This window comes from Aythya fuligula, chromosome 1 (genome assembly GCF_009819795.1).
Source record: "Aythya fuligula isolate bAytFul2 chromosome 1, bAytFul2.pri, whole genome shotgun sequence".
NCBI classification, from domain to species: Eukaryota; Metazoa; Chordata; class Aves; order Anseriformes; family Anatidae; genus Aythya; species Aythya fuligula.
In genome coordinates this window covers 26,346,552-26,363,186 of record NC_045559.1, presented here as the reverse complement: position 1 = coordinate 26,363,186, position 16,635 = coordinate 26,346,552, and the positions used below count along the sequence as shown (strand labels likewise).

The 16,635-nt window shown below is 48.5% G+C and overlaps 1 protein-coding gene across 1 annotated transcript; it reads right to left on the bottom strand.

Moving 5' to 3' along the window:
• Positions 1 to 1,646: 1,646 nt before the first annotated feature.
• Positions 1,647 to 15,395, bottom strand: WNT2 (Wnt family member 2). Its single transcript, XM_032203904.1, has 5 exons — positions 15,289 to 15,395; positions 14,797 to 15,020; positions 12,099 to 12,376; positions 8,799 to 9,063; positions 1,647 to 1,876 (listed from the first exon to the last, which is right to left on the bottom strand). Exons 1-5 carry the CDS (start codon positions 15,366 to 15,368, stop codon positions 1,647 to 1,649), a joined length of 1,077 nt encoding a protein of 358 aa, XP_032059795.1. The 5' UTR covers positions 15,369 to 15,395.
• Between the last annotated feature and the right edge of the window lie 1,240 nt (positions 15,396 to 16,635).

Here is a 16,635-nt window from a genome sequence, read left to right as displayed (position 1 = left end):
TTTTAATGATTAAAGCTTTTCTAAATGAATTTCAGATTTAAATGACTGCTCTCTCAAGACCTTTGAATGAAAATAAAAAATAAAAGGAAACACATTCTGTTTTAATATTCTTTGAAAACAAAACAAAACAAAAAACACATTAACCTGACGACTGACCTTGCTTTATTGCCATGGTGTGCTTCTTGTCTATTATTTTTTCACTCACTGTTTGTACACACTAAGATTCCTCCAGTCTTTTCCATTTTTCGTTTTCACATGGAAATATTTTCTGTCACCCATTCAACCTCCCTTTCAGAAGTTATTTTTTCATTACTGTGCCTGTCCCTGCACTTCATGGGTGCTTTTCCACAGCCTTCCAGGGCTACCTTATTAGACTTGGTGGCACTGGCCCCATTTCTTCCCCCTGCTCCTCAGCAAGCTGGCTGTTCCCTGTCTGACACAGCTCCCCAGCATCTCTCCTGTGAGGCTACAACTTCAGGGCCTCATAAGCCTATGCACATTTCCAGCACTTTGTTGTTTTGTGCTGATCTGAGCCCAGAACACAGACCTGGCACAGCTCACAACTGCCTCCATCAAAGGCCAATGTACAATCAGCTGCAAGTTTGTGCAGCATGCATTCCGAGAAAAGCTCATTTGGAAGTCCCCATTGGAACTGAAAGTATCATTCTGAGCACATTTATATTAGGTTTATTAAATTTAAAAGAACATAGGAGTTGATAGATTCTTTAGAATGAAACCCAATTGTTATTAAGACAAGGTATTGCTTTCTCCATCAGATTTCTGCAAACGTTTCAGTAAAATTCAGTACATGAAAAATAGGAAATCTTATCCTTAGGTAGTTTAGTGTCCTGTCTCCAGCTGTCATTGGGCTGGAATTACTTTTCTTCGATCCTTCAGATCAAAAAGAAAAAACAAAAAACAAACATCAGTGGTTAGTATTAATAACCTTTTATAAGTCCTTAAGGCAAGTTTTCACAAATATATACCTAAGACAATTGCTTTGGCTCCTTAATAGCAGATGGGACTCTTGCAGTTGAACGCTTCCTGCTGCTCTTTGCTTTCCCCTACGGGCCAGACTCTGCCCAGCGCACCTCATAGCCCGGAGCTGTAAGGGCCACCACAGCGCACACACCACCCCACAGCAGATTGGTGGGCAAATTCACCTCTGGTAAAGCCTCAAAATCATCCTGGCCACAAAGTTTTCCAAGGAGGAGTCCCTGCTCAGGGCCCAGGTCTCAGCCCAGTAGGCCAAGCACCCAGGGCATGGCTATGAGCAGCACCAGGCCCTCAGCAGGAAGTCGTAGCAACCCGCAGCCCCCACGTTTGGTGGCATCCAGTACGAAATGGCTCATCCTGACATCTCGCCGTGTGTCCAGCAGCAGGAAGGACTTCCCTCAAGGAGCTCAGAGTTGTGTGTTGGTTGGGACAGCCCCAACAGAAGCAGCTCCTTCCAGCACGGCAGTGGTTGTTACACAAACCGTGCAACAACGCGGTCATGTGGAGACATGAAGTGAACACTGCAGAGTCTGTAATAGTCATTGAGCAGCTTCTGTGTAACGAAAGGCGAAGGCAAAACCAGCGTAAATCCAGCAGAGGCCTCGGAAGCATTCCCTGCGTGGACCAGGCAGGGCAGCAGTACCCAACCGTCATGTCCGGGACGTCCAGGTGGCGCTCTTGGGCGCCTTGCAGGTGTGGACATCCACCACCTCCAGGCAGTCCTGGCAGCGCACGGCGCAGCACCAGTGGAACTTGCACTCGCACTTCGTCATCCTGCTGACGCGCGCGGTGTCGTAGCCTCGGCCGCAGCACATCACCTCGCAGCTGTCCATGCCGCGGGACGTCTGGTTGCAAACCCGGCCGGCCGTCCCTGGGGACCCTGCAAGGCGAAGGCAGCGGAGGTCACTCGAAAGAGCAGGGGGTGTGTTTTAAGGGAGGACAGAGAGCATACGACAACAGGAAAAGGAGACATCGTTTGTGAGGGATCTGATCCTGCAACATCACATCGCTCCGCAGAGGAGCTGTGGGAGGGCTGCCAGACCCCAAACCACTACATCCAGGGCTGCAAGGGACGCGCTGGGCAGTGCCCCCTGCTGAAGGTTGGAGTCTCTGCCAAACCCAACACCACAGCAGGCATTTTGGGTGGTTAACAGCCCCTGTGCACACCAGCCCAGGGGGTTGCTGATGATCCATGCCACCACACATCCCCGCAGAGCAAGTACAAAGGTTTCTGCTCTTTCCTGGTACAAAATGCACTAAACTATTTACAGCCTGCTAGGGACAGAAGGAGGGCAGGGAGACATCCCGCACCTCTCTGCAGCTCTCTAGAGCAACTTGAACAGCTCTGCCCATCCCCAGGGGGCACAAAGTGGCTGGAGGCGGCCCAAATGGAGGGCCACATGCCTGGCTCCCTTGCTAGCTGGCCAGCATGGCGCAGAAGAGGGCACGCTGAATGTGTGGTGTGGCCGGAGACACGCTCTGGTCCTTAGGCCTGGCTGCTCTGCCTAGCTGAGCTCTGCCGTCCCCATTTCAGCTCTGTCCCGTTTGCCCAGCTCAGCCCAGCACCGGGGCAGAAGGGGAGCTCGGGGGCAGGCTGAAGCTGCATCTGTTTGAGGGAACACCTGATGTTGGTGTAGAAACCAGTGAAGGACCTGGGAAGATGCAGAGCTGCGTGACTTGCCCATGGTCACATCGGAAGCCTGTGGCAGAAGCAAACCAAACCCTGCTTGCAGGCTACCATGCTCGCCTCGATCCATGAGGCAGCACAAAGAGCTGGAAGAGCTGCACGGTGCTGTGCTTGTGCAGCCCACAGACACATCTATCGCATCCCAGGCTGTGCAAAATGCCTTCAACCAAATAACCACATTTGTAGGGGCTTGTCCTGGGGGTTTACCACACTGATGGGGCCCAGTAACGAAGTCCTGGGATGCCTAGGCTGTGTGATGTGCTATGTCGAGGACAATAATCTGTAATAACAGTGATTCAGGTTAGGTTTCAAACTGCTATGGGAGGAAGACCTCACGCCAACCTCTGCGATAAGGTCAGGGGGATTCATCGGGAACTGCTGCGATGAGGTGCGGCAGCTTTCCCGGGAAGGAGCAGCAGCATTCCTCAGCCAAGCACAGGTTATTTCCCAGCCCCAGAGTTCTGATTTCCAGATGTTTGAGGAAATCACACAGCAGCCAAGAGAACCTGAATGGGAAACTCCCACCCATTCTATGGGAGTTTTGCCACCGACTTCAAAATGAAAATGATTTCATCCCCTAGCAGATAGTCAAAAGCCAGTATCACCTGATGTCACCCACCACACACAACCAGCAGCACTGTGCCACTAGGGGAGAAAACCAGATCATCCACAGAACCTGGTGAAAGAGAAAGGCTCATAGTAAGGCATGGTTCCTAAGCAAAGCCAACATTTTGGAGAAGTTCAAAGAGCCCCTTCAGCATCTCTGTGGCTCTGCCAGAGCCTGGGGACAGTCCCTGGTCACCTGCCCTCACCAGGGAAAGCAGGACATGGAGCAGCCCATGCTGGGGCTCCACCACTGGGGACTGACAGACACCTCCAACTCTTTGTCAGCATTCAACACACACACTCAGCTTGCCTCAACATAAAACCCTTGCCAAAACAAACTCAGCTACGACACACGCACACACAAAACCCATTCCCTTTCATGAGAGGGAAGATGAGCAATAGCTGACAGAGCAGCCAAGCACACCACGGCACTCCTTGGAGGTGCTCCAGCGCCGAGGCCACCAGCAGAAACTGAGCAAAAGGGCAGGATTTGCTGTTCCTGCCCCGCTACCTGCAGCGCACCTCCTCGTCACGTAAGAGGCAGGACTGTGTTCTAACTCGCAGAAAATTTTCGTGCAACCTCTTTGTTTTTAGTTCAAGTTTCAGAATTGCCATGCCGACACACAACATCGTACCTGCCAAGATATCCACAGGTTTGAATACTGCCAACTCCGTGGCCTGTACATCAAACCCTTCCTTTCTTCTTGGTTTGCAGTTATTTTTTGAGCAAACATATGGAAAGTTGAAAACTACTTTCTCTCCATTCCAAAAGCATTATGATGACTTTATTCCTATATAACATAAGCATTTCCCTTCGATTTCTATTGATTAAAAAACTGGCTTCAAGCAATAAAGTTCACGACTCAATATTCACGTTAAATAATGATAATAATAAAAAAGTTAAAACCCTAATAACAATAACCAAGTTTCCACACCTGCATTTTGGAAAACAAATAAATAAATAAAAGCAAGTATTGACAGAAAAGGGGCTCTGAAGACAATTTTTAAATCAAGAAATATTCACGAATGCCCTACACACACCAGGCAAGTACAGGAGAGTCTGAGGGGACAGGCAGTGCCCTCGGGAAGCAGCCTTGTCTGAAAGAGCTGGGGTTTTGTGGGGCAGCAACGAAGAGACAGAAACATATTGACTAAAGAAGAGCTTATCCAGATTCAGTTAACAGTAAATATGCATCTGACTCCAATTCCCATAGCTGCTAATGGCTGCTGCAGTCCTCCAGCTCCCAGAGGATCCTTGGTTGCTGGTGTGGCCTGTTCCTGAGGGCACCTCCTCAGCCCCTGAGGGACGAGCGCCTGCCCTGACCGAGGGCCGGGACTTCGCCTAACACATTGCCAGTGCAAATACTGGGAGATGTAGACCAAGTATTCACACAGGGAACAACCTAGCAAAAAGTTTCTGACAGAGATCGACATGGGCTTCTCTCCACAGGTTGCACGCTTCGAGTGCTAACACGTCTCGCCCAACACCAGTACTCTGCAGGCTGTAATTTAATTTCATGTTTTTCTTTCACTCCAGATTTGGCCTTCCTTATTCATCTCTGAAATGTAGCAAATGGCCTAGATGGGGTGGTAAGGGATAAAAAATAAGAGAACTCCTGTGAAGGAGTTCTCAGACAGACACAGCCACGTGCCCACTTGTCGGGGACACAGGAGACTGGTACCACACATTCACGACCCACATGTGCCACACCCGGCTCACATTTAGGCAGAGGCAGCTCTGATGGCACCCAAACAGGGACCAAACGAGCGCTGGGAGAAACCTGTGGATGACTCAGAACAGCTTGGGGTACATCTCAGAAGGGTTATCAGCAGGTCCTGAGAACATCTGCACATGGGCAGGGCCCATCTCTTCGCTCCACCACCACCTTCAGTGGGCCAAAGCCTTGCTGCTACCACAACAATTGCAAAAAGTCAACCCTTGCTCGCCAAGGCGATTTCATTATCTCATCCACCTTGGAGAGGTGCTCTCGCAACTCCATCCCAGCTACCCCAAGCACATAACTGAGCTCAGCCTGCACTAAACCTTGGGGTGAGTTAGGTGGGGGTCTCCCTGCAGGAAGAGGTTTCACCCAAACACTGCCCAAGTTTTATGGGTGCTCTGCACAAACTAATTTTTAATAAACCTGCTGGATTGATTTTTTTTTGGAACACATTACTTTGCTTTAACAGACTCTACAAACAACAGCCCACAATAGAGGATCTACCAGTGAACTGGTGATGTCCATGCTATGGCTGCTCATGCACTTATTCCCAAAGCATTCTCCGCTTTTGCACCGTGTTCAAAATGTGATAAACTTGCTACAGTTTTCAATCAACCTAGCCTGCATGGATGGCAAAAGGGCAACATTTAAAAAATTAACCTGTTTCTACCAGAAGTTTACAGGCAGACAAAGGGGGCTTTTGTTTAGGGCATTTCTGAGGTGAAGTTGCACATTAGGGATATACTAGTGCATCCTACACCTGGGCTGCCACAAGTGAAACCTTCACTTTATTTCTTTTTGCAGCATTATCATCTCTAACCAATCTCTCTATGTATAGTGCTGGATATGCTTTTACTGATTTTGGCAGCTGGCAATTCATGTTAATATAAGGGAACACCATGCAAAGCATGTCAAAATTTGTAAGTTCACAACAGGGTTTTCAAAAGCCCTCTTGGATGTTCAACCTCTGCTTCTATTGAACTATGAGTACAAAAACGTGGGGAAAAAATGATTTTGGCTTCCACATGAGCAGAATCCAGTGACTTCTGAACACTTGTGAAAACCTTCCTTCGGTCCTTTTCTAAAAGTCGTGCAATCTTAATGCTAGATAGAAGTGGTTGGCTTATTATGCACTCTTGCTATTAAGCGAGTTGCTATTAGTGGTTGCCACAAATTATCTTTCTCCCCAAAGCAATGACTCCTCTTTTCCTTCTAGGAAAAAAATAATAAAACAGCAGTTTTCACTTTGCTGGGGTGATTCATGTACGTACATCCAACTGCCCCTCCCGGACAGACTACTGGGGTGTATCCAGTGACAGCACCCTCCGATGGCTGCCTGCCACCAGAGAGAAAAGCCAAAGCTACAAGCTCCAACAGGAGGAGGCGAGATGCGGGGTTTTTTGGATAGATCGCTGGTGATACAACTCCCGAGTACCTTTAATTTACTGGTTTATGTGTATTAACACACCCAAGCCACAGAGGATACTGGCTTTGTCATTTCACAGTCTGTGAAGCTGTCTCCTGGTCAAGCTGCAGTGCTTCATAAAATGTGCTCTGAGAATCCTTCGTTCAGCCCTGATACTAATCAAACTCCAGATTCACAGTTTTTCTGAAGCACTAAATTGCTTGAATTCCCTGGAGAATGAAAGGCAGAGCTATATTCAAGGGCACGATAAAGTACTGTGGTATTACATTTAGCTGACACTGAGATGCTGTCCGCATATTTCCAAACTCAAACTTCTATAATCTCATTTCATTTAACCTCCAATCAGCTAACAGGGCTAATGCTCTGGAGTGCTCAACAGGGCAAAATAAAACTAATCAAGAAAAAATGCTGCTCAGCTGCTGATATTATCTCTGTTGAACTCAGATCAGCTTGTGTTTATCTGATTCCTTCTTCGCTCCATGAAAGCGAAGGCAATCCCGCAGAATTGTTCCTGTTCCCACTGAAGGTTTACTACAGCTTTCCAAAAATGTGCTCTTCAAAACAACCACATTCTCAGGATTCTGAGCGGCAAAGAAACGCCTCATCTGAAGTGTTATCTGGGGATGAGCAAAAGCATATGTCAGGCTGCGATCTCCGGGCGGGCTTGACAGCATCAGGCAAGCGAGCAGAGCACACCGCGGTGACAAACGCCCAGTCTCCTCCACGATAACAAGCCTGACATGCTAGGCTAGGCTTATTGCAGAGATGATTAAATGGCTTTTTGACACAGAAGTGGCTCGTGCACTGACTCTCCTTTTAAGGGGAAAAATATCACAGATCTTATAGTGAGAAAAGCAGCTTCAAGAAATGAGTTCTGGATAAAACCTAGTCTGCAAAGAATTCAAGTTTTGAATCAATCCTAGTCTCTGCACAATGCCACAATATGCCCATTTATTCACCTGGATTAAAGTATTAGATTTTATGGTGTCGGTCACTACTCAAGGAACAACGTGCTCTTGTGCAGGTAATAAGTACCACCTGCAAACACCATAAATAACATTTAAAATTACCTTGACTACTTAACTAACCAGGAACACTACACAATGTAAGTGTACTGGATGAAATTCTGGGTTCACTGAAGTCAATCGTACATGACCAGGATTTCACATATTGTTCTTATTTAAGTACAGTTGTTTTGCAATGCTTGTTCCAAGTAAACTTGGATTGTAAATACACAGTGGTGCCAAAAAGAGCTAAGCTGCATTGCTATCCAGATACTTATGGATGTGTCATACCGGGTGCACTCTGGTACGTTATACAACCTATTAATTAGTTCCACAGCATCTTTCATACATTACTCAGTCTCTCTCTCTTTTCCAAATTTATGTGTTTGTTGTTGTTGTTGTTGTTGCTGCTTTTTCTTTAGTTGTTTTTTAGTTCTTAATTGGCACATCAGGAAATGCTACATGCTGCTCAACAGCTGTTAGCATGCTTAGTGCTGCTTGGCAATGCCTTGAACCCTGGAACTTTGTTAAGGGTGCCTCTACTGAAAGCCTCTACTGAAACCTCTGAAAGCAGAAACATCCAGTGTTAACAGCAGCCCTGAAACTTCACCTCTTCCCACTGGGGCTGGCATGACTCTACAGAAAGCATGATAGTAGTCATGGACCGAGCCAAGGCTCACTTACAGAGAGGAGTAAGCACTGTGTCTTTGGATGCAGGATGCTGTGCCCCACTGACCTGTGCTCCTGCAGTCACCTGCACATCCTCTGACCTCTTTGCACCATGCTATGGTGCATTGACTGGTGCCAGAGCAGAGCTGCCAGATCTCATGCCTGTGGGGAGAGGGGCGTCTGCAGCTAGGGACTGTCCACAACGAGCTGTGAGGAATGTGCAGATAAAGGGCACCTGTCTCTTGGGAGTTTACAATACAGAAGAGAAGCAGTGTAACCAAGATGGTACCATGGGGACAACACAGGACTTGGTTCTGCACAGGACCTGGCAGCTCTGCACTGAGCTATGAAATATGAGTATACACATGGCTGCATTATGGCATGGAGCAGCCTCCAGAGCATAGCTCAAACTTGTCCCAAAAGCAACCTTTGCCTTGCAGAGTCTCCATGGCTCCATAGTATCTGGAAGAAACTGCTGAATTGTATTAGAACTGGCTATCATACATCTAGAGACATTGCGGATCTATCATTCTTGTGCAGAGCCATCCTTCCAGAACATTTTCCTTCCTGTTTCCTGCTGGTTATATGCATGGATTTATATATATACACTCATTAATAATGATATTTTTTGACCTTCAAAGTACAAATGTCTGAAATAAAACCATTCATGTGTAATGATAGAGGCTTACCTACATCCCTGTCCCTGATACAGTAGTCTGGAGAGCTTTCAAAGTATACCAGGTCATTCTTAGTTGGCTTCTTAAATCTCTTATTAGCCACAGTGAAACCCGTGCCATCTTGATTCATGACCACCTGAATCGCTCCATTGTATTTCTTCCACAGATAATCTCCTGTTTTCCTAAAGTCTGCCATGGCCAGCCAACAGGTCCTTAGAGTGCATGATCCACTCACACCGTGACATTTGCACTCCTGTTTCAAAAACCGCTTCACGGCCTGTTTAGAAACGCAGTAAAATATACACAGGTAAAACAAACTGTCATTTAAGCTTCTCAATCCTTTTCCATTGATCCTGTAATGCCAGGCTTGCAATGGGTCTTGAAACCACGGTCTGTAGTGACACCCACTGGTAGCATCAAGTTAGCCTCGCATGGTTGGTCTGCTCTGCTTGCTTTACTCAACCATACTACCAATCCTCCAAGGGTGTCCTTGCCTCCCCCCCGCCAGTCACCCCAAAGACCTCTAGCACACTATAATGCCAGATCACAGCTCGGACAGAAGGAAATAATCTGGGTAATGAACAGAATCACTCAGCCCCTTGATAGGCGAAGGCACCCCATTGCACCATTGCTCAAGCTGAAGCACCGCCATACTGAGCGTCCCTATCTCAGCTTCATGGAGTTGCTCTTTGACATGGACACTTACGTTGTATGGAAAAAAAATCCAGAGAATACTGTGAGATTTCCAGTGTTGAATTGTTAATGGAAATTGTATTGCAGTCAGGTCTAAATTTACCGTGAAAAAGTTGACGATACAGTCCGACTCATCAAACAGCTCTTAGGCATGGTGTCTAAATGCCTATGCAGATGTAGATGGTGTTTTAATTACTGCCTAGAAAATCATAAGCATTTCATATTGAAGTGTTTTTACAGAGCCTCTACAAAACACCATATCTGGGCTAGGCATTTGATCCACATACAATTCAGAAATAAGATATTTGTAAAATGTTTATAAAACTTTTTAACAAACATTTTAGAGTACGACCTTCATTAGTTTGCAGTGATCACCTTCATCATTAATTCAATGTCTGGATAGCATGAAAGCCATTTCAGCTTCATCTCAAACATTTAAGCTATCTATATGATGTTAGGGAAAAAGAGATGGGTTCATATACAATAAATCATTCATTCCTAATTCTGAAGACATGGATGTCTGATCTATAAATATTATGCCTTAAAGGTTCATGAAATATGAACGTTTTAGAGTTTGTACAAGAGGAACAGCATCATAGGAAGAGGATAACAGAGAGAAAAGGTGTGTGACCAGAAGTGACACTGCTGCATAGCAGAACAGCACTTCCCATTCCAGCACTTGGTGATAAAGTAAGAATGTGTTACATAGCCAAAGTACGTTTCTTTTTCTTTCCAACTGGTAAGTTGTATTTGTGACAACTTCAGAGAAAAAGTAGGACTGGGATTCTGCTCAGAAAGGGATTTAAGCAGATGCTTGGTTTTAATTATCTGAGAAACTACAGCTAAGTTTAAAAGAACTTGTTGGACTGAGGCCTTGAATACCTGAAGCACATCAGGATGCAGCACTTATTTTGCCGGTGGTGCCCCTGTACTGATACACAGCATATTACTTTGCATGATTCCTATGAGATTACTACAAATACTTATTCAGTGTATTTTTGAATTAGTAAAATCTGAACAGTCTAGATTTAAGAGGAACCTACCAACATGGGCCTCCCCTTTTGTGGGTGTGAAAAAACCTTGGCTTGTGGGTGGGCTGGGGTACTGAGGTGCCTGCAAAACTCAGCCTACACCACTGAACCGTGGGTGCAGATCAGCAGTGCTTTCTGTAAAGCAGGCCCTAAAGCATATGAGAATGCATTGATTATTTTTAATAAATCAAAAAGCCTACCTGCTTACCAGTGCTGTTGTACTATTTTGCATATATATATATTTACATTTACTAAAATATTTGACCATCACAGAAAGAACTTCCCAGCATGGAGCTAATTCTCCCCCATGAAGTCTTTGCTTGTGCAGTAGACTGCAGCCTCTTTTGGGCAGTAACATACCAGCAGCTATATTAGCTTGGCTCCCCCCCAGTTGTGTACCACAGCCGTGTGTATCACTGATCTGAATAGCCTCATCTGGCTGTGTTATATACTAGTTGTACCTGCTGGTAACAAACAGGTGCAACAAAGGTGTTCTTGAAGAAAAATCATTTGTTTTCAGTACAATTCATGACAATTAGATTTTTTTTCTAATACAGGCTAGTTAATGTAAGACATTTTAATAGTATATTAAGGGAACTTTTTAATACAAAAAGATCAGAATATGAACAATTTACTTCCTACTGAATGTATTAAATTAAGAAGAACAAGACACAAAAACCAAGAAGGCTCTTCGTCTTAGAAGCGCTAGGTGTAGCAATAAAAAATATCTTTCTGTATTATTTCAGATGATATGGATGCAGGCAATTTTGAACACATTTTGAATAATGAAACAGCATATTCCAGCTATGTGCACTACTCTTACTACGTATCATCACCACCGCCAAATATCGGTGCATGACTTCCTCAGCCCTTGCACTAGCAGTGGGCGATATGCCTGGCAACTACTCCCTCCAGTCACTTGCAATAAATAACAAAGCGAGGATTCTTTTTGTTGAAATTAAAGAATGGGATTTTCATACAACGTTGAGAGAAGGGTTTTTGTTGAGAGCAGGTTGAGGCTGAAGCCTTTTGGAGTTACATGTGTTATGACTGTTTTCTTAAAAATTGAAGTAATTCTATTTCATCTCTGCCCATTCTGTGTGTTGGTTTACCATACATACGGAGGAATAGATAGTAATGTTTTTTTTTCTCCAATGGTATTTTGAATTTACTCATTAATAATCCAGCCTGCTTTTCAGTGTGGTCTTCAGCCTCCCTTAGGAACTTCTATTTTTTCTTAATCAGAAGTAAAAACTCCATATATAAGGGTCAGGTGTAAGGATTAGGCTCAAAACAAAACCTCCACCCACAATGACCCTACGAAGAATTGTTCTTTTGTTCATCTTCCTACAGAAGGAATCACTGAATGGACTTGGAGGGGGGCACTGATGAGCCATAGCTCTTTCTGTATGTGGAACCCCCGTCACACTGAACCTTCAAGGGGGACAGAAACGGCATCTTGGTCTTCCACTCATCCCGTACTCTTTCCTAACTGTTGAGACTGGCCAGCGAGAGCCAGCAGTTACCTGCCCAGCACCGTGAGAGCTCACCGAGAGCATTTCCAGGCATCAGGGGGATGGACACCCACCTTCCTTCCAGCCCTGTTGTTGTGCAGGTTCATCAGCGCTCTCGCATCTTTGCCTTTCCTCTCTTTGGCATCCACGAAGGCCCTGGCGAATTTAATGCCGTAGTCAATGTTATCGCTGCAGCCGCCCCAGTCGAAATGGCCCTTGCTGTCCTTTGCTGAGCCTTTCTTCTTGGGATCGCAGGAGCAGGATTTCAGCTCTCCTTGGCTACATGCCCTCGTGATAGCAAAAACTACCCCGGCGGAGGAGATGGCGTGGACAAAAGCAGATTCCCGACTGCCTGAAACAAAGAGGCTGCTTTACAAATCATTGAGGTAGCTGCTCTGAGCAGCTATCCTAACAGTTAAAAGTCAGCTATGCTGGACTTTTTGCTAAGCAAAAGACAAAACTGGGCTGAAATCGCACAAATGCATGTTCCCCGGAGTCAGAATTAGTCATGGCTTAAACTTGGACCCCTCCCTGGTAAAAGCTCATCAATATAGTGTTGGAGTTGGAAAACATTATAAGTTTGTTCCTGATATTGATTAATTTACTTTCACGGATCAGTTGTTTTGCACAGATACATGAACAGGACAGCTGGTGTTTCTATCCTGTTTCATCGATTTACAAAAATATATGAAGTGCTATTTCAGAGAGCAGTTTAAGAAGTCATTAAACAGGGACACTGAAACGACACGTATGTTGCAAAATCCTGCAACCGACTTTTGAAACTAGCTTTTCCTCTTCTGAGGCACTTGGAATAATCTTGCGTGCTTCAAAGACAGTAGTGAGAAATCTGTGGGGTCTTTTTCCTGAGGATAAGTTAAATTTAACTTTTCTGTCTAGAGCCAAGCCTGGTGGCCTTAGTTCATGCAAACAAGTTCTGTGAAATCAGTGGCACTGCTTGTGTAATACTCCAGGCAGGATTTGGCCTCGCAGATGTGACTTCCACACCCCAACTGCTCAGGCAGTTTTCCTTCCTCTTAATGAAGTTAATTTATTTTATCAAAGACCGTCAATATTTCTAGCGTATGCCTACTCCAGGGTACCTATTTCAATGCAAAAATTGCATAAGTTTATTTTTTAAGTCTATCTCTATAAGATGCAATAATGTACAATACAGAGCTGTTGTATTGACACAACTCTCTCTATGGTAACGGGACATTTTCAGCCTCAGGAAGGTTTTTAGCACACAAATTGTGCAGTAGCTGGGGCCACTGGCAACGAGCAATACCCGTTCTGAGCAGTCATCAGCCTTAGATAATATCATCGCAGTAAGCAGGACCCCAAAGAGGCAACGATGTTACCTGTAATTTCATTTTAGGGAAAACAGGATGACTTCAGCATTACATCATATAGCTTATTGTTGAGTCTTTATATTCCAGCAGCATCTAGGTGTTTCAAATACGAATGGCCCCTTGAGTTCTGTGTGCTGTGCAAACCTTCAGCAAACTGCAGCTAAAAATTTGCAAAAGCACTGGTCAAACCCTGCCTTTCCTACACTGGCTTCAAAGTCACACAAAAGAAATCTTGGCTTGTTACAAATCACGCTCTTTGGAAAATTTCATTTCTGAGAAAACATGCTCAGAAACTTTGCAACTTCTTAGCACGTTAATTAAAAAGAAACACTTGATGTCGTTGGAAGAAAAATGTTTCATTTGAGTTTATTAAGTTAATCAAAAACATTTCAAATTAGAGCAATATCAGGCAACGCTTCCCATTGCAATCACTGCCTAATCAGGCTCAGCGTACAGCGCAGATGCCTTGTGTCTGACTTCTCTCCTATAAGCCTGCAAGTGAAAATTCCAGTTCTGGGCAAACTGCGCTTTGACTTGTTTATGACACGGCCTCCTCGGAACCGGGCCGTGCTCCACCAGACACAAACCTCATCCAAAGCTTCAGCTGAAAACTGCGGGTGACGTCGGTGGTGACTCAGAAATAATTGCTGCGGGAGCACGAGGCTGGTTATGGGCAGTCACCGTTCGGCGGGGCTGCAGGGGTGCGATCCCACTGCTCGGCTCCCTGTGGCAGGAACACAGGCGCCCTTTGGGAGGGTGCACGCTGCTCCGTGCTTCCTGGGGAAATGCTCCAGGAGGGACTGGTACATGGGAGGGGTTGTCACCTGCCATCCCTGTCCTGGTGAGCTGGGATCCTCTTGGGATGCCAACAGCCCCTTCCAGCCCACGGCGTGGTGCTGGGGTCCCCAGCTGGGGCTGGGTGGCTGCGCTCTGGAGCCCCCGTTTCTCTGGAGCCCTTTTTGGGGTGCAATACGTGCTGAAACAAGGAGATGCGGGAACTGCATGGCCAACCGCTAAAATACCCAAATTCTCTTTCTGAAACTCAGGTCTTTATGATTTAATGGTGGTTTTTAAGCAAAGCAGTGCTTCTTATCGTAGGATCCCAGAATGGTTTGGGTTGGAAGTGACCTTAAAGACTGCCAAACTCCAACCCCCCGCCATGTGCAGGGACACCTCCCACCGGACCAGGCTGCCCAAAGCCCCATCCAGCCCGGCCTTGGACACCTCCAGGGATGGGGCACCCACAGCTTCTCCGGGCAGCCTTCCCCAGCGCCTCGCCACCCTCTGAGGGAGGCACATCTCATCTTCCGATGCCGGCACGCCTCGCCTCGCCCCTCGCTTCTCCCCCGGGGGGTGCCGCGGGTGCGCCCCGTGCCCCCCAAACCCCCACCCCGCGCCCCCCGTCCCCTGACCCCGCACTCACTGCGCTGCAGGACGCGGCCGAGCAGGCGCTGCCCCCGCTCCAGGGCGCTGCAGTCCCAGCGGTGCCGGCGGAACTGGTGCTGGCACTCGGCCGTCCAGGCGGCCACGCCGCGGCCGATGGAGAGCATGGCCTCGGGGTGCCGGCGGCACAGCTGCCGCTGCCGGCTCACCAGCCCCGGCACGTTGTCGCACATCACCCGCGACGAGCCCACGGCCCCCATGTACCTGCGGGAGGCAAGCGGCAGGGCAGCGGCACGGCAGGGACAGGGACAGGGGCAGAGACAGGGACCCCCCTCCCACCCCATTACATCCCCCCCGAGCTCCGGGGGTCGCAGCAGCCCAAAGCGGCGCTTGAAGAACCAAATCAGGAGCCCTGAGCGAAGATTAAACGGCACCACCAGCGGCTCCCAGATGCTCGCTGTGAAGCCCCGGGTGCCTCCCGGCGGGTCCCGTCCCCCGGGCCCCCCGGCAGCGCTCCCCCCCGGCCCCTCACCACCACGAGGAGCCGACCCGCGGCGCGGCGCAGAGCAGCAGCAGGGGGAGCGGCCCCCACATCCCGGCGAGCCAGCTCATGGTGGGAAGGCGGCGGCGCTCCGCATCGGGGCAGGCCGAGGGGAAAGCCCATGGAAGGAGGGGGCGCCCGGGGGGCCCCGAGGGCTGGAGGCGGCTCCCTTTGGGGGGCCGGGGGGGGGGCCGGGGGTCCCCGCTCCCCGCCGAGCCTCCCCTGCAGGCGCGGCGCAATGAGGGGCTGCCGCGGGCTGGGTGGGTTCGCGCTGTGTGCGCGGTGTTTTTTTTTTTTTTTTTTTCTTTTTTTTTCCTGTAAGTCTGATGGATGAAATGATGTCAAGAGACACTCGGGGGAAGAGGAGGAGGAGGAGGGAACACCTCCGCCCGGGCAGGAATCCCGAGGAGCCGGTTGGTTCCCGCTGACCCTACAGGCGAGCGGCCGGCCCCAGGCACCGCGGTGGGGTCGGGGGCTCGGTGCTGGGATCCCCGCGGCCCCCCAGTTCAGGGCCGGGGACCTCACCCCACCTGGGGGAACCGGCACTGCCCCATCCCCTCCCCAAGCCCATCGCGATGCCAGCACGGACCCCCCCTCCAGGGGGAAGCTGTGTGCTGGTGGGTGCAAATCAGCACATTTACCAACTTCCCCCCCCCCACAGCAGGACCGCAGCCGCTCCCAACCCCGCAGCACACCGTGACCCCCAGGGAAAGGCCCGGTCCTAACCCAGGCACCTGTGGGCAGGTCCCCAAATAACCCCCGGAGCACAGCGCTCAGCCCCGCTGCCTGCAGGAGCCGGCCCAGGGGGAAAAGCCGGGCAATAAGGCAAGGGGCGGCGGTGTGGGACCGCCCTGAGGGGCCGCCGCTGCAGGCAGCAGCTCGGGGCTGGTGCCGGGGAGGTGCTGAGGTGACAGCCGCCAGCCTCTAGCGTTGGAGGAAGAAAACGCAAGAAGCAGGGTTGTGGCGATGCCTGAGGCGGTGCCGTTCACCTGCTTCTCGATCTAACTTGGGAAACTACGCCCCGAAAACCAACCCAAACCCAAACCAGAGACAAAGCAACCACGCCCCGCAGGAGAGAAGCTCTGGGCTGCAGACTTCGGGAGAGGGGAATAAAGCCTGGAGCACGCCGCTGGTCCTACAGCAGCACTGCTTGGCCAGTAGGAACCTCGGTTCTGGTCACCGACCCTTTGTCAACAGCTCCAAAAACAACAGCTCCAAAAACAACAACTCAAGCTGTTTGGTAACATACTATCGACATGAAAGAAAAAAAAATCCCCTTTTCAGGCAGAAGGCAGCTTCAGTTTCAGAAGAGTACAGGACATAGATCTTGGATCAGCT